We start from the raw sequence: 26,248 nt of genomic DNA, 5'->3' as shown, positions 1-26,248 counted from the left end.
ATGCTAATATAAACATTCAGTCAAAATTTCATGTCCCTACGGTCATTTGTTTTAGAGTTACACCAAAAACCAAAATCAATTCCCGTTTTTCCTTAATTTTTCTTTTGTTTTTCACGTCAATTTTGAAAGTTAAGTTTAACTTTTGACACCCCAAAGTACCAACTAGATTCTATTTCCTATCAGAAAAGTTACTGTTGAAGAATATCCAAGCACTTTTACTGTCCTAAAAGTCCTTAAAAAATGAAAAAAAAATGAAAAAAAAATGAAAAAAAAAATGAAAAAAAAATGAAAAAAAAATAAATAAAAACACACATCATTGTAAAATCAATACATTCATCGTTCCACTCAGAATCCAAAACAAATAGAAATATTTAGTTCATTAAAGAAGGATTATTCAAAGTGCACCAGATTAACAATGTTCAAAAAGTATATACAAAAAATTCATTTAAAGTTACATAACAAAAAAAAAAATTAAAGGAGAGTAATAGCGCCCGTAAGCAATTAATGCATTTTATAAAACAAAAAAAATTAAAAAAAAAAATATTATTGTAGGAATACACATTACAAAGTTCAAACTATAACGTCCAGAATCTTAAACAGAAAGAACTAATAGAATATTTAGTTCATTAAAGAAGGATTATTATTAGGGTACCAAGTTATCAATGTTCAAGCCTCTATAAAAATTTCAACTAGTTACAATACTAAAAAAAAAAATTGAAGGAGGGTGTTGTAATACACATTACAAAGTTCAACCTAAAACGTCTAGAATCTTAAATAGAAAAAACTATTCAAAATATTTAGTTCATTAAAGAAGGATTTTTCATAGAGCACCATGTTATCACTGTTCAAGTCTATACAAAAAATTCAACTAGTCACAAAACAAAAAAAAAAAAATTGAAGGAGGGTGTGGGCGCCTGTAGGCAAATGCATTTTAGAAAACCAAAAAAAATTGAAATTAATTATATTGTGTGAATATACATTACAAACTTCAAACTAAAATGTCCAGTATCTTAAAGAGAAAAAACTATTCAAAATATTTAGTTCATTAAAGAAGGATTTTTCATAGAGCACCAGGTTGCCAATGTTTAAAAAAATGTATACAATTTCATTACCTAAAGATAATTCATAAAAAAAATTGAAAAGAAGATGTGGGTGCCAGCAGGCAAATGCATTTTAGAAGGCAAAAAAAATTTTAGATGGCACTGGCTTGTCAGTGTTTAAATAATCTATATAAAAAGATCAATAGGAATTAAATAACATAAAAAAAATGTGGAGGTGAGCACGGAAGCCTGTAGACAAATTAACATCATAAAGCATACACAAATGAGATAAAATTAAACATTTAGTATTCTTTGAAGACTTACATATTTGAAAATATTCGTATTAAAAATCAATTGAATTAAATTTATGAAAAAAATTGATAGGGGAACGTGGGCACCCGCAGGCAAACGCATTTTAAGAGGCAAATAAAAAATTTTAAATAAATCATATGGCACCAGGTTGTAAATGTTTTAAAAAAAGAAATATATAAAAAAATCAAAAAAAGTTAAATATATAAAAAATTAAATTGAATGGGGAAGAACGTGAGAGAACCTAGCCAGAGGCTGGCCTCTTTTCAAATTATATAGTATGTACACAGGTACTCAGTGTACTCCTAGGTATAGCCGGTTATTGTCGAAAAATATTTATACAAAAAAATCTACTAGAGTTCAATGAATCGAAAAAAAAAATTGTTTGAGAAACCTGGGTGAAATAACACTAACCAAAAGAATACGATGGAAGCTAAATACTGCAATACATGTTAACCACAATCCAAAAATTAGGTATTGTTTACATTATAATAATACGAACAATTATTATGATCAGTGGTGTATCACCGTAATATATGTATAAGAAAATGTATAAAAATGAATGTAATTTATAAAGGATGCAAAGAAATTAAATGAGAAAAAGGTCCTGTACGGACTCTACTATGTGATTTTTATTTATGAAGGACATAAAATAATGTTTAATTTAAAATAATATTGTGTTTGGCTAGGTACAGTCAATATTAAATTACGAACTAGATTGTCTAAATGCAAATAAAAACATAGTCAAATATCTATCTACATTTTATAATTTGTTGTGGTAAAAAAATCATTAATTAATGTTGGCTGTATTTAAGTTTTTAATAACTATACTGGCACAACTCTAGCTGACAGTCTTTAAGACCGAGTTAAAAATTATAATAATTAGTTAACGTCTAATTTCCCGTCCTATCCTCACTTTACCTCACCTAACCAAATTAATAATATTTAAATATTTTATTTCATTGTTATGTTTACAATATCGAATACCTTGATAGTTAGTAGGAAAAGATCATCGCAAAGCTCACGACCAGTGATGATAGTCGTCTATCATCACCGTAGCTTCAACTAACCATAGGTTTACCTAACTAACCTTCGTATGACTTATTAGGAAACATAGAATAAAAAGATCCTGAGTTGCAGGTTGCTGAACTTAAGTGTCTGATTATCAAGTTGATCCTTTGATTGTTGACACCTTAATCCATGCTGAGAGGAAGGCAAATTGAGGCTCCTTTATATTGATAGTCGATACTCGATATAGGTATACTTTATTTGGCCTCAATTGTTCCCCTCGAAGACCGCTGATAAGACCATTATGTCCTATCCATATCTTTATTATCTATGGTGGAGCCATATCCAGCTCACTCGTGTAAACAATTTGTAACACATAAAAGCGATCAACGAGTCTCTATTAATGATTTATCAGCATCTTTCCTCTCACAACACACACTTGGAGACAACACGTCATGCACATGAAAGGTTTTTTTTAAAACAACATTTTTAATGATTTTTTTTAGCTTCATGTTTTTTTTTAAAATACCAGGATAATGTCGAGCATGGGAGAGCAACTTAATAACTTATTCAATTAATTTTATTTTGGACTTATTGAAACATGCTATGGAGGATGGCCCTTTTGGTCGTCCAGTGTCCACAAATATTTCAATTCATTATATGAAATCCCAGCCCTGTCCCCCATACTCTGATATTAAAAGCCCAGCCCACCTTCATATTCTCTATGCAAAAAGTAAATTTAAGACAAATTTGTAAATCAATGCACGGTCTCTCTATTGTATTAATATTTGTGATTTCATTAATTTTCAGTATTTTGTATAATTAGATTGGGAGAACTTAAGACAATATCATTTACACAAGACTGCGACTAACACAATCATACTTTGATAAAAGTAGGTATATGATATAAGTACCTTCTATATTTGAATTAATCGTTTTTTTTTTTCGGTACTTTATTGGTGAACGGCACTTTAACTACGGTCCCTCGACCTACTGAGGAAATCTTGAGGCATTTCCTTTTAGGAAATTAATTAAATCCTCAAACATAACTCTTAATTGAAGAGTTTGTAACTAATACAATCATAATATAATATGAGTATAGTACATCTCGTCATATTTTTTTTATAATATTTACTGTTAGTGAAATATTAAGTTTGTATTTCTAATATAATATAATATGTTATGCACAGCTAATGGCCATAGTTGCCGAAGCTTAAGATCAATAAAAAAAAAAAATAAAATATGTTATGATATTTATGGACGACACTTGCACCATGGCCCCTCGATATAGTAATTTGGCGACCCGGCACATCTCTTTTAGATAAATTATTAAACACTTAATCAAGTCTTCCAATTTACTAAACATTTATATTTCGTAGATGATTTGAAGAAAAATTTGAAATTGAAGAGAGACTGTGTGAAATAACAAAATATGTGGTGTGAAATGTACATTTGAACACCAGTTATAATGTATTTTATTGAACTTTAATTAATTTTTTATAATGTACTATAGTAAACATTTGAACATTTATTACAATATACGTATATTATACATAGATTTCAAGTATGATTTTTTTTAGTTTTTTTTTTGATAGTTACCTACTTACTAGAATACATGACACTTTATTTTTATATTTTGAAGCAATATATGTTTTGGATTATTTAGATCTGTATAAACTAAATTTCAGGCCCGTAGTTTAGTATTTTAAGTTTGTATGATCAGAGTCGTGGAACCAAATTTGTTCAGACTCTACTAGAATGTTGTAGTTAAATTAAACTTAATACATTTTCCTAATATTTTAACAGAAATTATAGAGCTAAAAATATAGAAATACCTATATTATTTTATGGTCCATAGTTCATAGTTTTTTTTCATTTATAATAATAATGCTTTTTAATATACTTTTTCATAAATTAATATTTATAACAGTTGGCTTTTATGATTTGTTTGAACTATTAGTACGTAATTTTTTTGGGAGATCCCTATTATTACAACACTGTTACCAATATGCGTCTCACTGTACCCCGGTTCCCACTACAGATAAATCATAACTTATTACCAGGGCTGTGAATTAAATGCATTTACATGCTTTTTTGCTACACCGGATTCGGCCAAAATCTTATTTTACATAATATTTTTTTTGGGTTAGTTCATATTAATTGCATGATTTCATGATTTCTTCGGTTCATCCGTTTAGAAAAATAAATAGGTATCTACCTACCAAGTGTGTAAATAAAGAATTTTTTTTTGTAAACCAATTTGAATTATTATTTATAAATTTAAAAAATGTTTAATAAAAACGTTTTCATTCAGTATTTTTTTGAATTTTAAGTGCATATTTTGCCTGTTTTTAGTACATACATGCAGACAAATATTTAAAACTTTTTCATTGCATTAAATTCACAGCCCTGCTAATCAACTTTACTTCCAATCATGATAGTTAAGAGGACGTTATACCCGCATGTGTATTGTCTCCGTCTTACAAGTGCGTAACATAGCAAATTTTACGCTCAGCCAAACACGTGTAAAAATTAGAGTGAATTGACCTCTTATAAAATCTAAAGGTAAGATTTTTATCTAGGCTACCTCATGGGTTTTTAGTATATTTTAATTTTAAAGAGAGTTATGAGTACTTATTTTAAAATGTATAAAAATTAACAATTTTAAAATACTCATAACTCGCGTTAAAATTAAAATATAATAAAAAGCCCACGAGGTTGCCTAGACAATAATCTTACCTTTAGATGTCAAATTGTCAACAATCAACTGCTTCTTCAACTTGATAACACTTAAGAGGATGTCAGATTTTTAGCGCACCATTTATTTCTCTCTCTGACCCACGCACAATCATTTTAGTGTTTTCTTAATCGTACATTTGGTATGCTACGCGTGGATCAAAGATGGAAAACAAATAGTGCGCTGACATCACAACCAGCAACAGGTCTTTTTATTCTATCCTATAAGTCAAGGTCGTAAACCTATATCAACTGATAACGGTAGTTTCAGCCAAAGAGTCAAGTGGCCTTTGCAATTCAAGATCCTTTCCTACGTATTCGGCATTGTTAACATAACTATTCTACCTTTACACTTTTTCTCCCCCCGTCTCTCACAGCTATATACAGGTTCAGCCACTCTCATTCCACACCTCCATATGATCGGTATTCTGTCTATCCATCTCTTCTTCAGTCTTACCTACCCTAACCTTACAATTCTTTTTCATCTTTCCGTTTCATACACCAAGCATTCTGAAATCCTGTTGACCCATTTCCTTATATCCGCCATATCACACACTTCCTATTTCATATTCACTCAGTCTCTAGTTACCTACAAGTCATCGTACTTGATTATCGGTGAAAATATTTAAATATCTTTGAGCGAATTCCCTACTCGAAAGAATTGCTTAAAAAAATATCATACCTGACCAATTTACTAATTTTGAACACTACTTTATTGATAGCCGGAATAGTGTTATACCAGTATAATTACAATACAAATAATTGAAAAGTTTCGGGCAATACATCCCCTGATCAATTAACAATAATAAAAAGAAACCTACTGAAAAATAAGAAAATACATACCCCGTGACGGAATCAAAATCTCCTACGAAACTTAGTCTTCGAAACACTGAAACGCTCACACATTTCAGTCTGCTTATGATATATTATTCCCAGTTGGAAAATGTTCACTGACGAATACCATTTCTAAAATAACACGCATCTTGCATTCTTGCAGTAAAATGTTCTACAATATTCTAATAACCTATGCGTTACAGTCTACAGATATTATATAAACCTACCAATAAATACCTAATATTAATTTTTATTATACAGAGTTTGTATTTTTAAATGTTGTATTCAAGGATTTATTAGTTTTATTTTTATACCTAACAAAAATTATATTTATTCACAAGTCAGTTATCAACTAGAACTCGACTACGAGTAAGACAGCGTTTGGATTGTTCGAACTGGCGTATAATTTATTATTATTATACATCCTTTGGTAGGTAGTAGTAAACGTAGGTATGTGGTTCTACGTTACCGAGTTAACAGATTTTCCGTGACAACAAATATTTAATTCAAGTCTAAAAAGTAAATTTAAGCCCCAAAATAATATGAAAACAAACTTACGTATAAACATCGACTCTTCCAGTGAAACCTAGCTGTACTGCAGCACACGCTGTCGCCGAAGAAACAACTATCTCCATCCGTCTACATCTCGCTCCATCTCCATCTCTCTCTACATATCGCTCATTGAAACTTATCTAGTATAGAATACTAGTATCTTTATGATCTGTAATATATTCTGGTTTTCTATTTCAGGGGGGTTGTGCGATGAAAAATATTGAAATAAGCTAAAAATACATATTTTTTTGGTTTTGAATATGAAAGCTGTGAGATGATCGATATGAATTTCGTGAGAAATCTAGAGGTACTAGAAAACTGAGACGAGTGTGTCGAATGAAATAAATTAAAAAATTGATTGACACAACAATCGGTTAAAAATTAATTTAATTCAAATAATGAGATGAACCTTATTAGATCATTTAAATTGTCCTAGAGAACCTAGGTATGATCTGCTATGTACTTACAAATCATATTAAATAACATTAATCATTATGTATTTTCTTATTTTATTAGGTAGGTATAAAAAACTACCTTCCTACTTATAAAAGCATTGCCTAATCATTGATTTCAAATTTTAAAAATTATTCTACTATTTCTACTATAACAATAAATTAACAGTTGTAGGAAAATGCAGCGCGCGTCTTCATATCTCCGATCCCAAAGTTCAGTCTGGAAGTATTGAGATTAATGACATTTATAAAAATATGCACCTAGTTTAATAACCAGAATGGAACGAGATATGTGAGTAAGTATTGGAATCGCTATTCGTCTCAGACGATTGTCATTTGCCATAGATTATTTATAATTATAACCTCACCGTCCTAATCATAGAATATATATAAAATATTATATATGATCCTAACCGATGGATGATGGATATTTTTACATTATCTTCAAAAAAACATTTATTTGTTTCTACTAGATGCAAATGCGGTAAATTGAATTCAAATTTATAATATAGATAACGGTTTTTTTACTTGGTAACCATTCATTTATTACTTGGTTTATTAACAAATTCTAATTGATATAAAATAGTAATTGAATAAAAATAGTTTTATTGATCCCAATATTTAAAAATAATGTTTCGAATAAAATAATAGAAAAAATTTAAGATATACCTATTAATTAATATGTATTACCTAAATAACAAAATAACTAAATAAATTCGTAGCTTAATAAAATGTCCAGAAAAATTAAAAGTCAAAATTATAATTTAAACGATTATAAAATAGAATTTAGATAGGTGTATAGGTAGTATTAACACTACGTATTCGTTATATTTTGAGTTTCATTATAGCACATCAGTCAATCAGATGCTATTTAATATTTTAAAATAAAAAACTTCGACAGTAATTCCATATTAGCAAGTGTTGTTTTCTATAACTGAAGACCGAAGTTATAGTATCGAGCATAACGGGTACGTAAAAAAATAGAAATATAATTATAATAAATTACCTTTATTTAATTGTATTTAATTTGTTTTTAATAAGTTTTTATAATATTGACTTCAACCCATATAAATGTTCTTATTTCATTTTTTCAATTTGTTGATAATATATGAAACGAATTCTTTGCTTGGAAAGCAATGTTTAGAAAATTCAGAAAATGCCGTTTATATTTAAATTCGTTAATTATAAATATATAGCAATAACAAATCATTTTTTAGTAGCGACCCACCGGGAAAGTTCCCAGTATCCCGCCGGCCCAGTCCGCCCCTGGTTCATATTGTAACCGAAAAATCTAAATAATCTATTATAAAAACAATTACTTTTTACAGATATTATAAGTTAAAATTTGAACAAAATTACATATTAAAACCAATAATAACGATTTTAGTTATTTTGTTGTAATTTAAAAATAGTAAGTATTCGCGGATTTATGAAACTTTTAGAGTATATTATTATAATTTATAGACACGATGACACTTTCAAATGTTATTATTTGGGCAAAAATGACTTTAACCTACTATTTTAGGTGCTAATGTCTAATAGTAAAATAAATTACTTTGATGTCAATATTATTTATTAGTTAACGATGTCTTTCCTCAGAATCGTTTTTCGTTTGTTCGTTTTGTATTTTAATAATTTATACATAGATATATTATTATTACTAATAATTATAGTAGGTGTGTTTGTTTTATTTCATTAATTAATTTAATACTATACCAATAAATTATATATTAATTAATAATTTTTGAAACATTGTGTTCGAAAAATTAAAAATAAATGTGATTTTAATTAGAGTCTTGTAATGTACCTACCTATATGTAAAAAATAAATAAATATAATAATAACTGTTGAACTTTTAGGGACATAATAGGTAACACATTCGTGTATGTAGTATTACACTATTTATATACCTATACGAGTATATGAGTAGGTATGTTATTCATAAGTGCGCACACGTCAGGTTAGGCAGTTGACCATTCCGTGAATATTACTTTTATGTGTACATGGTTATACGGCCCTAATCCCTATGATATAGAATATAGATATTAGGTGAACAATAGAAGTTAAGTATGTGACACTAAATAAATAGCTACCTATAACTTATAACGTTGTATTTGGAAAAAAAAATACCAGTTATTAATTAAAATTGTATCTTATGACTACTATCAGTTATAAGTTATAACATATATTTCTATAAATTAAACCAAAACATATATATAATGAGTACCCTATAAAGGTATGCACCTATTAATTATAATTATTCTACGAACAGGGATTGGAAAAACGACGACGACGTTTATATCTCACATACATTTCTAGTTCGGAACTAAAATATGCGCCTACAACACTTGGATAGCACATTTTTCGTGACATTAAATATTTATTTTAAGTCTTAAAAGTAAATTTAGGCCCCAAAAGAATATAAAAACAAACTTGCTTGAATTATCGACTCTTTCGGCGGAATCCGTGACGTGTGTGAACTGCGACGCCGATGAGGAAACGCTCCAGAAACAGAACTTAGAATATCTTCTTTGCTTATTGAAATTTTAGATTTTTTAGTCAAATGTGTCTTCTGCAACGACTTTGAGATTTGCCATAGATAAATAAATAAATGATATATAATATCTATCATATATCTATCATATCTATAGGTACATCAATATGATGAATCCACGGATATAATATAATGCAACTTTTTGTATCAAAGAGTTCCGTGTTAAGGAACAATTTGTTCATTGAAATTTGATATGACAATAAACCAAAATAGTTTATAATTTTGATTATAATAATATGATATGGGTATTATTTAAATTATTATTTTCGTTTATCAATTTAATTATTGATTAAGGTGGTGAATAGATATCAGAAGCACAAGAATATTTTTTTAAGAGCATATTATATTTTATGAATTATTAAATAAAAATGTGATTACTGGATTTTAGAGGTACAGTAAATTCATCAAATACTATAATACCAACTAGATTTCTAAAACTCCAAGTCCATAATTCTAGATTCTGAGCGGATCGATGACTGTATTAATTTTACAATGATGTGTTCTTTATTTTTTAATATTTTTAATTATTTTTTCTTGGTGGTCTGTGTAAACGATAAGTATTCGTAATAAAAATTCAATTTTCATATATAATATTATTTTATAGTCACTCAGTATATGTAATCATATGTTTATTTTTAGTTTAGTTTAGTTGTAGGTATTTAGTAAATAATAATAGGTATACGAAATTGTTTTTTCGAATAGCAATTTATTGTTTGTATTAGTACCTACACCATAATAGGGAACTAAAATTTTGTAAATGATGTACAAATGTATTTTTGGTGTTTTAAGGCTGCTGTAAGATCAATTTATGAGAATCCTTGCATTAAATTGTTAGGATTATTTGATATGAATAATTATTTTATAGAAGGTACTTACATATTATATGTAAGTCGATCAGAAACAATATTTACACTGAATGTTAATAGTAAAAATCCATTAAAATATCTATTATTTGTATTTATTTGTTAATAATAATTAAGACTTAAATATTAGCAGTAATCTTGTTCCTTTCACAAAATGTTTTTTAATTATTTTTAATTTACATTTACATTTATACGTTTGGCATTTATCCCAAAGTTATCTCTGAATAATAATTCAATGATTCAATTTAATAGTTACATTATATGGATTATAAAAACTACAGTTTCCAGCTTTTACTACAACATTGTTTTATGTTTTTAATTTTTTAAATTCAGTCTGCACCTTGTGTCGGTGATTTTACACGTAATATAATAAAATTGATACTAGTGATGAGTAGGTACCTGATTGTTTAATCAAATTATTTACACGATTTCAATAAAAAAATATCTATGAAGTATAAACATCCGCATTTCTATTAACTATAAATTCATAATTGTATGAGCTATACATGTTACATATATTTTTCGAAAAAATTATTTAAAAAAACAAGAATAATTCCTATTTTACGCCTAATTTAAGTCTAAAAAGTAAATGTCAAATAGTAGGTAATAATATGAAAACAAACTTACTCGTAAACATCTACTCTTCCGGTGAAACGTAGCTAGAGTGCCGCCATCGCCGAAGAAACAGCTATCTTCATCCATCTCCATCAAATCATCTCACTCCGATGAACTGAAACTTGAAAGTATCGAAATACTTTATGAAAATAACCTGATCATAATGAAATTTGCGAGTTTGTATTAAAACTTACATTATAATATGTACGGTTTAACGAACTTTCCGTTTATATTAGTGGCTTATTATTTTTTTGTTCACTGAAATCAAAATATACAATATATTATATTTATAATTCAATAGTATTTGCTGAAATTATTAGAATTGTTAACCGTCACCAACGAATTTCGACAATTGACGATTGCCATAGATATTATAAAATATATTATTTACCATGATTAATCCATAGAACTTATATATTATAGTATTATACTCAGTACCTATACGGTATATTGATAAATCGTATGTTCTTTTACAGAAATCGTTGTCATCTGCAATGCACCTATTCTGGTTTTCTATTTCAATTATAGTTCGCATGCCAAATTTAACTATACAGACTGGTCCGCAAGTTTATAGACATTCTAATACATTCTCCCGGCAGTGCCAATAGACACAGTGTTTGAGAAGTTATATTTTTTTGGTACCTAATTAATTTACAATATGAATTATTACAAGTTACCTATGTAGGTACTTGTCCAAAACTCTACTACCGGGAAACCATTGGTATGTATGATATAGCCTTACGAAGTTCACGATTTTCGGTGTTTTACGCACCCGTACAACGCTTAAAGTTTACCGAGCTAAAGTATAACAAATTAATTTTTTTTTAATCTAGGTAAATCAACGTTTTAAAATTGATGATGCAAAAATAATTCTGACACCCGCCCATGGTGGATTTACATAACAAGTCGAGGGATATTTTTGATTTTAATTGTTCGAGCAAGCGCAGTGTGCGAGTGACTACACCGGATATATTTTATGAAAATACCAAAAAAATCAATCAGCTATAATATAACTTAAAAATAAGACTGACCGCCAAATTCAGACTTCTCTGTCGTTTTCAGTTAAAAACTAATGATTTCCGGCAATTAATATTTGCAATATCGTTCTTAATTTGTTCTAACTTGTAATATATATACGGTTGTACAAATTACAAACCCAATACACGTGAAACGAGTAGGTATGTGAAATTGTTTTCCAGAAATCTGAAAATATATTGATAGATATTTTAATACACGTCCATGCATTGTACAACATAAACAATAACAAGAGTGTAATACTAAATCAGAGATGATTGGCGAAATATTTTCAGAACTTGTCTTAAAATACAAAATACATTTGATTTGAATGAGAAATTGCCAAATACAAAACACTATATAGATTATAGTTACACTTGAAAAAAACCTACATAATTAAATAAAAATAAATTCTAAATTGTTAATTAATAGGTTAGAATTGTATTTTTAAGTATTTTCAATAAATTGAAGGTTGTTTTGCCAGAGCCAAATTGTTTTGATTTTTCTGAAAACGTTGGCCTAGTGAGTTATAAGTCATTTATTCCACCGTTCCTAAGTACTTGTATTGAAACGAATTAAATGTGGCTTCATCAGTGGTGAGCCGGAGCCATAGTGATATATTGTTACAAATAGCAGTTGAAATATATTTAAAATACATTGGCACGATTTTTATAAGCATTTAAAGTTAAAAATATGTTGACCAAGTTTATCAGTTAAGTTAATCAAAGTTCAACTTTTATAGCTAAGGATTGAAAATATAAAACAAGATTCCACGTAAGTAGTTAATTCTGTAACCAAAACATCTAAAAAATATATGAACATTGTTTTTTAATTTAAAATTTCAATTTCAATTTTATTTAATTTTTTGTTATTTAAAAATTTTATTCGTGGGTACGTGAAACTTCTTAAGTATATTATTATATTTATATACAAATATGATAATTGATAATATGAAAATAATATTAATCCAACAGCTTACCGATGTGCACCACCTGCGGTACCGAACTATCAGTGAACCATATCTTTACAGAATGCCTCCAGTACACAGAGGAACTCGACAAACTCAACATCCCCAACACTCTAGAGGCAGCACTCGGACCGAACGCAGACACCACCTACCAAATTTTAACTTTTTTTAAGAAAATCTGAATTGTTTGATTTAATTTAAATATTATAATTAAGAATACACATTAGAAAAAAAATAATTGTAATTAATATAACATCAACAACTAATGGCCGTTTTCGCCGATGTTTTGTTTTAGATCAATAAAAAAAAATATATATATAAATAGGTATAATATAAAATATCCTAGGCTGACAAACTGTCTCCCCTCATAAACACTTTTCGCAATAATTCGTATAGGTAGAATATTTAAATTCAAATAAAACCATTCATTATTTCATTACATCGGCCCACTTATAACCTACAGTACAGCAGAGCGTCACCCATTTACCCGGTTTTAGATTCTGAGGGAAGAGATGAATGTATGGATTTTACAATGATGTGTGTTTTTTTTTTATTTTTGTGTCTGTCATCTCCTTTTAGGACAGTAAAAGTGCTTGGATTTTCTTCAACTGTAACTTTTCTGATAGGAAAGTGAATCTAGTTGGCACTTTTGGGGGTCAAAAGTAAAAATTTCCCAGTAGTTTTCAAAAGCGACGTGAAAAACAAAAGAAAAATTAAGGAAAAACGGGAATCGATTTTGGTTTTTGGTGTAACTCTAAAACAAATGACCGTAGGGACATGAAATTTTGACTGAATGTTTATAATTGCATTTCCTATACACCATAACATTTTCCAAATATTTTGACTTATTTTAAGCTGTTTACGGATATTGTCAATTTCCATTTTTTTTAGTTTTTTTTTCTATAAATATCAATAAAATTTTATCTGTTGAGTAAAAAAGCTTGAAAATTGAATAGAAGGCTCCTAGGTTATTGTTTCAAAGGCAGATGAAAAAAATTAAAAATCCTTTGTCACAGTTTTTATTTATAAGCATTTGAAGTTCAAATTTTGACATAATACGGAAAAATCACGAAAATTAGCAAATTATTTTGAGTTGAGAATTCATAAAATTTTTTCTTTTTAAATCTAAGATTTAAAAATGTAATATAAGATTACTCATAAGTTTTTCTACCTTTATCAAAAAAAAAATGTCTACAAGAAACTTAAATTAAATTTTTATGAGCGTCTGAAATTTATATTTTTACAACATTTGATATTCACTCGATATCTCATGTAACGATTTTCTTATTTTGTTGTAATTAAAAAACGAATGACTGTAGATACTTGAAAATTTCACTGAATGTTTATATTAGCATTTTCTATACACCATAAAATTTTGAAAATAATTTGACTCTTTTTGAACTGTTTACAGACATAGTCAGTTTTGAATTTTTTAGTTTTTTTTTCTATAAATATCAACAAAATTTTATTTGTTGTGTAAAAAAGCGTGAAAATTTAATGCAAGGCTCCTGATATAATGTTACAATTGCAGTTGAAAAATATTAAAAATACATAAGCACAATTTTTTTTTATAAGCATTTAAAGTTCAAATTTTGACAACATTTATCAAATTTATAATTTACGGAACAAGTCTAGTTTACCGGGCACCTTTTTTTTTGAAATTTTTTTTGTTGTTTTGACGAGTTAAGAAACGAAAAAATTTGCGGAAATGATTATTTTGGAAGTTATAGCCTCCCAAAGTTAACGATTTTACGTTTATACGCATGCGCGCAACACTACTATATTACCGCGCGGAGGACCTCGAGATTTTTATTTTAAAAGTTACAAGCCACGTTTTGTTTTATTATGTTTAATTTTTATTAACTATTCAAAGCATTCATTTTCATCAGTTTCACAGTCATTTTCATCTTCATCTTCATCTAAAATTTCGTATTCGTCGTCAAGTTGTTTGTCGTTAATATTGTACAAAGCACCTGCATGACGGAAAAACTCCACTGTCGGATCTTGTTTTTATACACGGCACTTCTTCAGGAACATGTATTTCGCTAAGTAACCGCCCCATAAAACTCTTTTTGTCTCCTATAGTTAGGCATAGACACCTTTGCGTGGCGCCAAGTAGATTCGATTGTATTAGTAGTGATTACATAGTTTGCGGCACTCTTCGCTGCGCTCCTCGGCGCCGTCGCTCCGCTCCGCAAATCGAAAATATCCCCCGACTTGCTATGCAACACCACCTTAAGTAGGTTACAGGGTAAGTTATGTCGTAGTATATGGGCAGTGTTACACAGTTAAAGACTTAAAGTATAAAAACAATTAAAAAAGTCCTCCGGTCGCCAAACTCGAGGTCCTCGCGCGGCATTAGTAATGTTATAAAATGCGTATAAACGTAAAATCGTTAACTTTGGGAGGCTATAACTTCCAAAATAATCATTTCCGCAAATTTTTTTTTGCACCATCGTTCTTAATTCGTCAAAACAACCCTTTTCAAAAAAAAAAATTTCAAAAAAAAAGGTGCCCGATAAACTAGACATACCTAATTTATTAATTATTTTGTAGTTAAAAATGTATAAAATGTTTAACTTTTATGGCTAAGGATTGAAAATTTAAAACAAGGCTCCACGTAAATAGGTTATATATAAATTACTTTATTCACAATAATATCATCAAATATACTTATTTCATAGGCTGACTGACCGTTTTCGCTCAGAATCGTTTTTCTTATACAATGATATTATATCATTGAATTCAAATTTAACACCATCCATTACAGTGACACTTGTAACCTACTGTACAGCAGAGCGACATCCACTTAACCACCTTTTTTTGTTTGTTTTTCTTGACGCTTGAGAAGAGTTCTGAGAATTTATTACTTTTTATTATAATATTTTTATTTATGGAATTTCATTCATAAAATTACTGATGAATTGGATATTACCTAATAATACCTATTTGATATTATTATGTAAAAATTCACTAGGCTAAACCGGTGTGCAAAAAAAAACGCACAGGGATGTTTCAATTTGGATGTTTAGATTCCGGTGCGGGATAATGTGTAATAAAACCGGTTTGAATGAACTGTATCGGTATAATAATATGGTGTATACCGGGAACCATGGTCTTATAAACAAGACCACGGACTATTCTTCGACTGATATAACTTATCAGTTTATGATCAATGCGAGTCACGTGATAAATAATTGAATTTAAATTAAATTAATATTTTATTTTGTCATGGCCATTCGTACGCACGTGTAGTGTTTTCGTATTGCCGGTTTCGTTTTCGTGTGCTGGTCGCCAGAGTGCCCACTGGCTCCAGACTGCACCCAACAGTGGCCAGAACCCAGCGGTGAACAGTGAGCAGAGAGCACCGTGATTGTCCAAACCAGACTATGTTAGGACTGTCTTGTCCGTCGAATTTCACGGCAATGGATGTGATGGATCACAGCGACTCTGAGCCCAGCGAAATCTTGGAGCACGAAGGACACGCGTACGAGAAAAAGTGGACGGGCAACACCGTCGCGGTGGCCGCCAGTGACTGGGTGCTGTGGAAGTGCGTGAAAAGCGGTTGCCCTGGACAGATTGCTACAACCGCCGTCCGGACGAAGCGGTGGCGGCGGAAGCGGTTCACCGTTCACCGGGACGTCGCCGGCAATCGGCTGACGGCGTTCGTACCGCGGCGGCCTCACAATCACGCGTCCGCGACGGTGCGTGGAAAAGAGACGTCTAAACAGAATGGGACGACAACTGCCAAATCTAAACTGACGCCGATGACGTCGCCTACTACAAGCCTCACTGACGTGTTGGCTGCCCCAAGTGAGTGTTCTTTCATTTGTGAGGACTGTTTATTATTTTTGCATTAACTTGTGATTTTATATTCGAATCGACCGGACCATCAATTTCTTTGTTGATCTGATATTATTCTATCCATTTCATATTTGTAATAAATTGTAGAAACGTTTATGTGTGGACATTACCTAGCCCTTGTCGCCCGGGTATGATAATTTTATTGGATTTATCACACGATTGTCATTCGATCTTAACTTACAAATTCAAGGGCTTTTCGGTTGCTTTGGTGATATTATGTAGGTACCTAATGATAGCCGGTATTGATACACTAGGTAGTTTAATATTTGAGGTTTCGACTCGGTCACAAACCCTCATGGCCCAAGTATCCTAAAATAAAATAATTATTTTCCATCGTTTTCCATTAGGTATTTAAAAAAACACAAATTAATATTGTCAATAATCTAGAATATCAAAAATTGATTTCGGTTGTGAGTACTTTACCTAGTAGGAAGGTATATTATTTTAATCAGAGAACTTTATTAACACCAGATACCTTAAAAAGTTCTCATTATCAGAGAGAATAAAAAACTGGTATATTTCTGTTTTACCACCTTTTTTAAAAAATGTTTTTGTTTAATGTACCTATGTAGTTCAGCATGATTAAAAAATGGTGAAATCATAATTTGGCAGTTGGATTTAGTTTTGAAGTTATAGCTATTTGAAACGAACCTACTGGCCTACTCATTCAAACAGAACCCGAGATCTCCTTGATTTTTTCATACATACCCTACCTAATCACACCAACTTTGAAATAGAAAATTCCTTCGACCTCTCATCGGATCATATAACAATCTTGCTTACCCTAAACAATCAAACTATCCATCTAAAAAATTACCCGACTCTTACCCCAGGGAAAACAAACTGGAAACAATTCTCGCACATCGTTGATAACAACATTTCTTTAAAATTATCCTTAAAAACTCCCTCTGAGATTGACTTTGCTGTCTCAGCCCTCACTAATATTATAAAAACCGTGGCCCTTGAATCATCAACCCTACTGACCGCCTCTCCCAACAACAATAGTCTCCCCGAACACCTCTCTCTACTTCTCGCTAAAAAACGCTGTGTCTGAAACCGTAGGCACCATACTCACCTTCCTATCTACAAAAAACGCTACAACAAGCTCGCATGCTCTCTTAAAAACCTTCTTCGCACACACAATACAGAAACATACCAACAATGTAATATATATACACTCCCTCACCAACTCAAACACTCTATTTGGAAAGCTATTAAAAGAATTTTAAACCTAAAGTATACAATTCCACCTACATAATTCCTAACATCCAATTCGGATTCAAGAACAAACACTTGTCACTCCATCAAGTTCACAGAATAATCGATATAATATCTCAATCACTTGAAAATAAGCTCTACTCCACATGGGTTTTCCTCGACGTAGCGCAGGCGTTCGACCACGTCTGGCACAAAGGTCTCCACAAAACTCGCTTTCTTCCAGCACCCTTATTTCTAACAATTAAAACATTCCTATCTAATTGTTCCTTTGCTGTTCGTTGCGAAGACAAACTCTCTCAAATCTACTTCCCTAAAGCAGGAATTCCTCAGTTTAGCATCCTAGCTCCAACACTTCAACATTTTTACATCCAATATTCCACACTTTGAAAACACCACTCTTGCTACCTTCGCTGATGATACATCCATTGTTTCAACAAACATCGATCTAACCACAGCCTCTGAAGCACTCCAAACAACTTTCTCTGTACGTCCAGGTCTCCCCCCCCCCATGACTCTTAATGATGACATGATTCCTTCTAAAGAAGCAACTCGTTATCTTGGAGTCCACCTTGACAACAAACTTACTTGGGCCACTCATATAAAACTAAGAGAAAATCTCTCAACCTCAAACTCCATTAACTTAGACACCTCTTCAAATCAAATCTTCCACTCAACACCAAACTTTTAATTTACAAACAAATTATTCGCCCATCAATTACCTACGGTATTCAGCTTTGGGGTACGGCCAAAATATCAAATATAAAAATGTTCCAATCATTTCAGTCAATTTGCCTTCGCCTCATTTCTAAAGCCCCCTGGTACGTCAGCAATCTCTTCCTCCACACTGACCTCAAGATCCCAACCATTCATACACTTGCCGCTCACTATTATAAATCATTCCATAAAATCACTTTCAATCACTCAAATCCTCTAACCCACCTTGCCGTCTTAAACAAAATTGACCCAGAGACCTCCTTAACATTTAATAAAAAAAATTTAAAAAAAAAAACCTGCTTAGAATTTTGAAATAAGGTCATTGGCCTCCCTCTTCTATCATGCCATCCTGTCTTGTATACCTGTATCCCCCATATTACCCATTGTATAAATTATTTCAGATTGTATATATTCTTGTTTTCTAATAAAAAAAAAGAAAAAGAAAAAGCTATTTGAAGTCCGAGACCCACTCTAGGTGGTTTTACATAAGAAGTCGAGGGATGTTTTCTATTTTAATTGTCCAAGTGAATACAGCGAGCAAGTGACCACGCTGGGTGTATTTGAAAATATTATAAATTTCAATTAGCTAAAACTTTAAATATGAGTCCAACCTTTTTGACTTCACCATCGTTTTCAGTATGCCTTAACTACATATTATGTTCAAACAAAAAAAAATTGCAAAAGAAGGGTTTCAGGTAAAACAAAATAGTTTTAAAACTTTAATACCCACATAAAAATACTCTTTAAACTATTTAGGTAGGCATCTATATAGAATTATTTCATATAGAAACTGAGTTAAACATGCGTTTAAGAGGACATGATACCCGCATGTGTTGTCAGAACACGTGTAGCTCCGTTAATTTAAAAATTAGAGTAAATTGACCTCTTATAAAATCTAAAGGTAAGATTATTATCTAGACAACCTCATGAGCTTTTAATTATATTTTAATTTTTAAGCAAGCTATGAGTGTTTTAAAATTGTAAATTGTTTGTACATTTTGAGCTACACGTGTTTTGCTGAGCGTAAAATTTGCTATGTTCTGCACTTGTAAGACGGAGACAACACATGTGGGTATCACGTCCTCTTAAGTGACAATGAGTAGTGCCATAACATGGATATGAAAGAAGTAATTCAAATCTATACTTATCTTACAAACACCCAATAGCAAGTATCAAAATTCCAATTTTGACCATTTTGGGTATTTTTAGAGTATTAGGTAATTTTTGGATCAAAGTATCAGTAATTATTAGTGTGTTTAATTATATTTTTTGTGATTAGTGGTAGCTACCTATACAATTTATTTGTCGTGTGATTTTTAAACCTTTTTATTATACTGTCAATAAATGCATGTAACACTATTAGGGTTTTTGGGATATATTAAGTATAATACCTACCTAATTTGTCCTCTTTAGAAATAATTTGGTTGTTTTATAGCCAACATTTCAATTGAATATATTTGATGTCATAAAATATTAATGGTTTGATGCCTTTAAATGTAGGCCTAATCGAATTAATGAATTGGGTAGGAGAGCCTAGGTGACCTCAAATTCAAATTACCGTGAGGAAATTATACCTAATAATCAATATTTAAATTACTTATTATCTATACATTATGGGTTATGACAACTTACGAAAAGACTATATTTTTATCCTATTGAAAAGCTAACTGAATGCATCTTTTATATTTTAACTGTGTACATACAACATTCTCAATACCATTTTAGTGATTACCATTTGCTTACGATAACTTCCATTGGAATATCTGTAATATTTAATAGCATTTCTCAACTATTTCTGTACTTCATGTTTGTTTATTTATCACTATTGGCAATCGGCATTATCTTATCTATGTTTTAATTATTCCAAATGATAATTTTATTTAAACTATCTAGAAAACTATACTATAATGTAGTCAGTGGTTTAATATTTATAACAAATTTCAGAATACTGGACCATTATCTATAGACTATAATTGTGCCTATATCTCTTGTTAGTTTTATTTTTACACATTTACACCTTACAGTTTTATACACGTTTGAAATTTGCCTACAAATTACCTTAGATTATGTTCAACAATTGTTCTATTTTCTATTGATATAAGTAAATACCTGGGTATATAATTATATCATTTATACATCATATTTATTTATTAGTTATGTATATTTAGATCTCAAAAGTAAAATGTTTAAGATACTTATTTTATTTTTCATTAATGATGATAATAATGATAACATTTGATAATAAATTTGTTCCCACTACACAATTTATTCTAAGACATGTTTCTGTTTCAGGTTTTAAAGACTTGAATGAAATTGATGCATTTCATTCGTCAGAACCAAAATCATCACTTTCACTTACTGATATTGAAAATATAAATTCCATTAATCTTGATAATGTGCCAAAAAATATGGAAAATGTTGAACAAACTGTGACTAATTTTGATAATGGTAAGCGTAAAAGAAAGCACTATATTATAATAGTTAATTAAAAATACATTTATTTTTCATTAAAAAAGGTTGTATAATTACAATTTGAATGTATAAAAACACTAAAATTGTATTAAACCTTTGTATGTTGATAATAAATAGGTTCAATTGATTTGTATTGAAATTAGAAGATAATATTAAGTTTTAATTATTTCAGGTATCAAAATGTCAAATATTAATGATATAACGGAATTTCAAGCAGTCAAGCCTGTTAGCCTTATTAATCACCAAACAAATTCCAAAGAAAGACATTTGAAAGACATAAGTGTTACAGTTAGTAGTACAAATATTATCAAAAATATAAATAAAAAAAATGGTGTACAAATTAACTATGGTAAGTTCTGTTATTATATATTGATTTGGTCCTGATGTTTTTTTTTATATTAGTGATGTTTGATAGTACAGTAGAATCTCGGTAATCCGACAGATATCAGACCACGCTACTGACGGATTAATGAGGGTTCACATAACACATTTTTACTTATTGAATTTTACATTTTTACTCAATTAAAAAATTTAAAAAAACAAAGTATTAAATAATGAATAATTTTATTGAATTTTATTATAACATATAAATAATACATATATACATGGCTGTGTCAATTAATATTATCTCATACCAAAACAATTTTTAGATTTATCTAGCCAACCGTCACTAGCTTGAAAATCATTTTTTTGTAAAAGTACTTAGCTTTCTCTTTCAAAATTTCGTTGGAAATAGGTTTATGTTGATTACGTTCTTGCAAAAACCATAAACACAAGGCATCTTCAACTTCAGGAAACTCACCAGTTTTTAATATTTTGCGAGTACTTTTCAAACTTTCATCAACTTTTTTTCTTATATTATATATTGTAGCACGGCCTACTCCAAATTCGTTAGCAAGGTCTACTAATTTGTCACCGTTTTCTATTTTTTTTTTAAATTTCTAGTTTTTCGACTGAAGTTAGTATGTTTTCGTTTTCGTTGTTGTGACATTTTAATATGTAATATAACACAATATCTAACTGGTACACAATGAACACGCACAACATTTCAACGTCAACTGAATAAAAATAAAATATCTAATAGGTTTATTCAGATTTAATCTGTTATTACTTAGTTTTATCTAACGTTTTATCGTTTACAATAGTAATTTTATACATAAATACATATTGATATGTATAGGTTAAGACAGCCAGATTACTGGACGTATCGGATTACCGAGATTCTATTCTATACAGGGTGATTCATTAAGTGTAAAATACTCACTATCTCAAAAAGTATTAATGTTTTTGAAATTATTTTTTTCACAGTTTCAAATTGTTAAAAAAAAAACAAAGTTTTTACTAAAAAATCATATTTTTTTAAGTTTTTACTTTTTTGAATGACAACATAGAGTTATAATTTCATTTTCCGAAGCAGAATATTTTTTTAAGTATTTTGATACATAAAAATTGAATTTAGGGCGAGTAGTTTATGAGTTATAAGTATTTAAAGTTTAAACCAAGTAGTGGACAAACATATTGCACACATATAAAAAATATTTTCTTTTTGAGATAATGAGTGTTTTATGCTTAGTGAATCATCCTGTATGTGTAAATGAGTTATAAACAAATTTATGTAATTTATAATAATGTTCAAAACAAAATAATTTTAGACATCATCCAAGATAAATGGGATGCTTTATAATTTATAACACTAGTTCTTAAACATATTCTTTGTATTGATATTTTTTTTTTCGTGTTTATTAAAAATGCTTGGTAATCAATTTTTTTTTATGATACCAGTAATCATAATATAGTTTTATTTGTTGCTTAGATCAGTGTTTCCCAACCTTTTTATATTGTGACCCGCTCTTTTGCCAGGCAACCCATAAAAAAAATTCTAGTAGCATTGTTTTCATAGGTGGGTAGTTAATAGCATTATTATATAATTTAATCTTTTATCATATTATAACATGATTTTGATCTGTCAAAATAATTTCACGACCTACATTTTGGTTGACATTCGTAGGTTGGGACACGCTGGTTTAGATACTATACGGGTAGGGGTAGGAGTTCTTTTCATTTATATTTCTTCTTCAACCGTAGTGTCTCCTTTATAATTAATTATGCTGGTAAATTATTAGTTCATGTTATTTGTATTATATTTCCAATATAGTAATTTTTTTTTAATGATTATTAAATGTCGCATTATATACCTAATTTAAAGACAAATGTAAATTAGCTTACTTATTAATTGTTAATATTTTTTAGGTAGTTCAAGTATGTCCACTCAAAATAAAAATGAGGAAATTTTGTGTCATATATGTAGTACATTTTTTGATGAATATTGTTATAATCAACACATTCAAACCACCAGACACATAAGTGCGTGTGAGGAAAATTTTAAAGATCGTATTGATTTTGAAAATTATAGAATATTTTCATGTTCGGTTTGTGTTACTACAACAGAGTTTTTTAAGGCTATTGAAAAATATTTTACTATTTTAGTAGACCATATAATTTTAGAGCACAATACACTTGTAGTAGATATATATTTTTTTGCACTTTATCATGAAGATAGCTTAAATGTAGAAAACAAAAATATTGCCGAAGTAAAGCATTTTGATGTTTATAATAAAGTAATCTCATTTGTATATTATATTTTAATCTATTTAAGATCAGGTTTTATATTACATAATATTTTAGGAATTGACCAAAAACACTGATGTATATGAGCTTTACAAAGATATTGTGAAATCATTTATGTTTCAAAGTGATTCATTACAAACTGCAGAATCTAGTTGGACTCTGGAAGAAATACTTTTTGTTGAAATAATTAAAGTAAAAAAATTATTTGAAAATGAAGTTTTATCAAAATCCGTTGTCAAGAACAATGATAATAATGAAATTAGAGATGATCAAATTAACACCGGTAATCTTATATAATGTTTTTATAAATAATTTACATAAAACCATGGTAAACTTGCTAAATTAGGATAACTTATCAGTTATTTTAAAACAACAATTTTATAAAAATTAATATTATATGATTTAAAATTCTGATTGGTTGTACAAGCTATTTGAGTACGGTGTATTTAAATTATACCCGAATGAAAAATTAAATGTATGGTTCTACAATGATAATATTTTAGATTCTGAATGGAACGATGAATGTATTGATTTTACAATGATGTGTGTGTTAATTATTTTTATTTTTGTGTCTGTCATCACCTCTTAGGACAGTAAAAATGCTTAGATTTTCTTCAACAGTATCTTTTCTGATGGGAAAGTGAATCTAGTTGGTGTATTCGGGAGGTCAAATTTTAAAATTCTCAATAACTTTCAAAAGCACCGGGGAAAACAACATAAAAATTAAGGAAAAACGGGAATTTTTACACAAAATCGATTTTAGTTTTCGTTTAACTCTAAAACAAATGAACGTATATACATGAAATTTTCACTGGTTGCATTTTCTATACACGATAAAATTTTCAAACATTTTGATTTGTTTTGAACTGTTTAGGAACATTTTCAGTTTCCAATTGTATTAGTTTTTTTTTTAATGAATGTCAATAAAACTTTATTTGTTGGCTAAAAAGGCTTGAAAATGTAATACAAGGCTTCTACTATATTATTACAATAACATTTGAAATTATTTAGTAATATCATAGGCTGACTGACCGTTTTCGCTTAGAATCATTTTTCTTATGAAAAGATACATTATTTAGATTACATCATTGAATTCAAATTTAACACCATCCATTACAGTGACCCACTTGTAACCTACTGTACAACAGAGCGACATCCACTTACCCACTTTTTATTATTGTTTAATTTATATTTTTTTTTTTTTAATTTAAATTCTAACACTGGAGCTATTGGTGTTGATTTTTGACAATGTTACTATACTCGCACCACTGAGAGAGTGCTACTCATTCACGCATCTAAAAGACCGGCTTCCTCGTTTTCGTACCTAAATTTCTCCCACTTTACCACCTAGTTGTTGCAATGACGGTGGTGGCAGCCAGTGTACGGGCAGGTTTAGAGGTGGAAATGCGTGTGATCAGACGAGTTTTGGTCGCCGCCCAGTAATGCTCTCTCAGTGGCACGAGTATATACTGGGACTATTTTTTAACTTGTGTATTAACCTTACCTTCTGTATTAAAAAAAAAATCAACTAAAATTTAAAAATTTATTTTAGATGATCTTAAAAAGACTGAACCCCTGCAGCTGATTCGTTGTAAACTATGTAGTATATATGTAGTTCAACAAAATTATGAGCAACATCAAGAGACAACAGCGCATAAAATTTCACTTTTTTATTTAAAAAATGAAAAAATACAAATAAATGGAGTTCAAAATGACAACTGTTTTTTAAGCTGTCGAATACTCTCACCAAAATATCTTTCAATTGATGACTTTTTCCAATCAATTGAGTCTGATGTAGTAGAGTTGATTGCTAAAATTATACAATTACAAAACGGTGGACCAATCAGTGTCAATATAAAAATGTTTGGACTTTATAATCATAACAGTTTAATAAGTAAACCTGATACTTTAGGTGATGTCAAATCTTTCATGATAAGAAATGAGGTAATTGAAAAATAAAATATCTTCATTTAAATCTCTAGGAGTAATGATTGTAACTTGTTTTTTAATTATATATTTTTCAGGTCCTATCTGGAGTTAAAATTTTGTTACATTGGATTCAAAAAATACTAAATAAATTCAAGTCCCACCACCAACAATATTTAAAATCCATGCCACAATCCTATCATTTAGAACGTGTTATGTTTTTAGACCTATGTTTTTATGAAATGACTAGTATTTAAGAAACTAAACATTGAATGTTATGTTTATACAAGTTATCATTGTTACTTTATTTGTAAGATTTAAACTTCTTACTATTTAATTTATTTTAAAGTATATAATTGTTTTATGAATTTGATTACTGGAATAATTTAATTACTATATGACATTTTTGATTGTATAATTTATTTATTATTAATATTATTTTCACCCACATAATACTCTGTTTCATATAATATGATTGCAGT

At 29.4% G+C, this 26,248-nt stretch overlaps 1 protein-coding gene and 1 long non-coding RNA gene across 2 annotated transcripts; one reads left to right on the top strand and one right to left on the bottom strand.

Annotated features, from left to right (window-relative positions):
* Positions 1 to 5,964: 5,964 nt before the first annotated feature.
* Positions 5,965 to 13,063, bottom strand: LOC132945915 (uncharacterized). The gene is made up of 4 exons (XR_009664617.1): positions 12,957 to 13,063; positions 11,158 to 11,221; positions 10,976 to 11,084; positions 5,965 to 6,059 (listed from the first exon to the last, which is right to left on the bottom strand). It is a non-coding gene; the product is annotated as an uncharacterized LOC132945915 (long non-coding RNA).
* Positions 13,064 to 16,121: 3,058 nt separating this feature from the next.
* On the top strand, positions 16,122 to 26,184 carry LOC132945074 (uncharacterized). Its single transcript, XM_061014697.1, has 7 exons — positions 16,122 to 16,757; positions 21,033 to 21,188; positions 21,385 to 21,561; positions 23,463 to 23,830; positions 23,898 to 24,123; positions 25,393 to 25,784; positions 25,865 to 26,184. Exons 1-7 carry the CDS (start codon positions 16,334 to 16,336, stop codon positions 26,021 to 26,023), a joined length of 1,902 nt encoding a protein of 633 aa, XP_060870680.1. The 5' UTR covers positions 16,122 to 16,333; the 3' UTR covers positions 26,024 to 26,184.
* The last annotated feature ends 64 nt before the right edge of the window (positions 26,185 to 26,248 follow it).

Source organism: Metopolophium dirhodum, chromosome 5 (genome assembly GCF_019925205.1).
Source record: "Metopolophium dirhodum isolate CAU chromosome 5, ASM1992520v1, whole genome shotgun sequence".
NCBI lineage: Eukaryota > Metazoa > Arthropoda > Insecta > Hemiptera > Aphididae > Metopolophium > Metopolophium dirhodum.
Note: the sequence above shows the minus strand (reverse complement) of the source record. Positions and strands in the feature narration are given on the sequence as shown.

Coding starts and splice junctions, on each gene's coding strand:
- LOC132945074 (XM_061014697.1), top strand. CDS start 16,334: ATGTTAGGACTGTCTTGTCCGTCGAATTTCACGGCAATGGATGTGATG. Junction 24,124..25,392: donor AGATGATCAAATTAACACCG/GTAATCTTATAT, acceptor AATTTATTTTAG/ATGATCTTAAAAAGACTGAA. Junction 25,785..25,864: donor CTTTCATGATAAGAAATGAG/GTAATTGAAAAA, acceptor TATATTTTTCAG/GTCCTATCTGGAGTTAAAAT.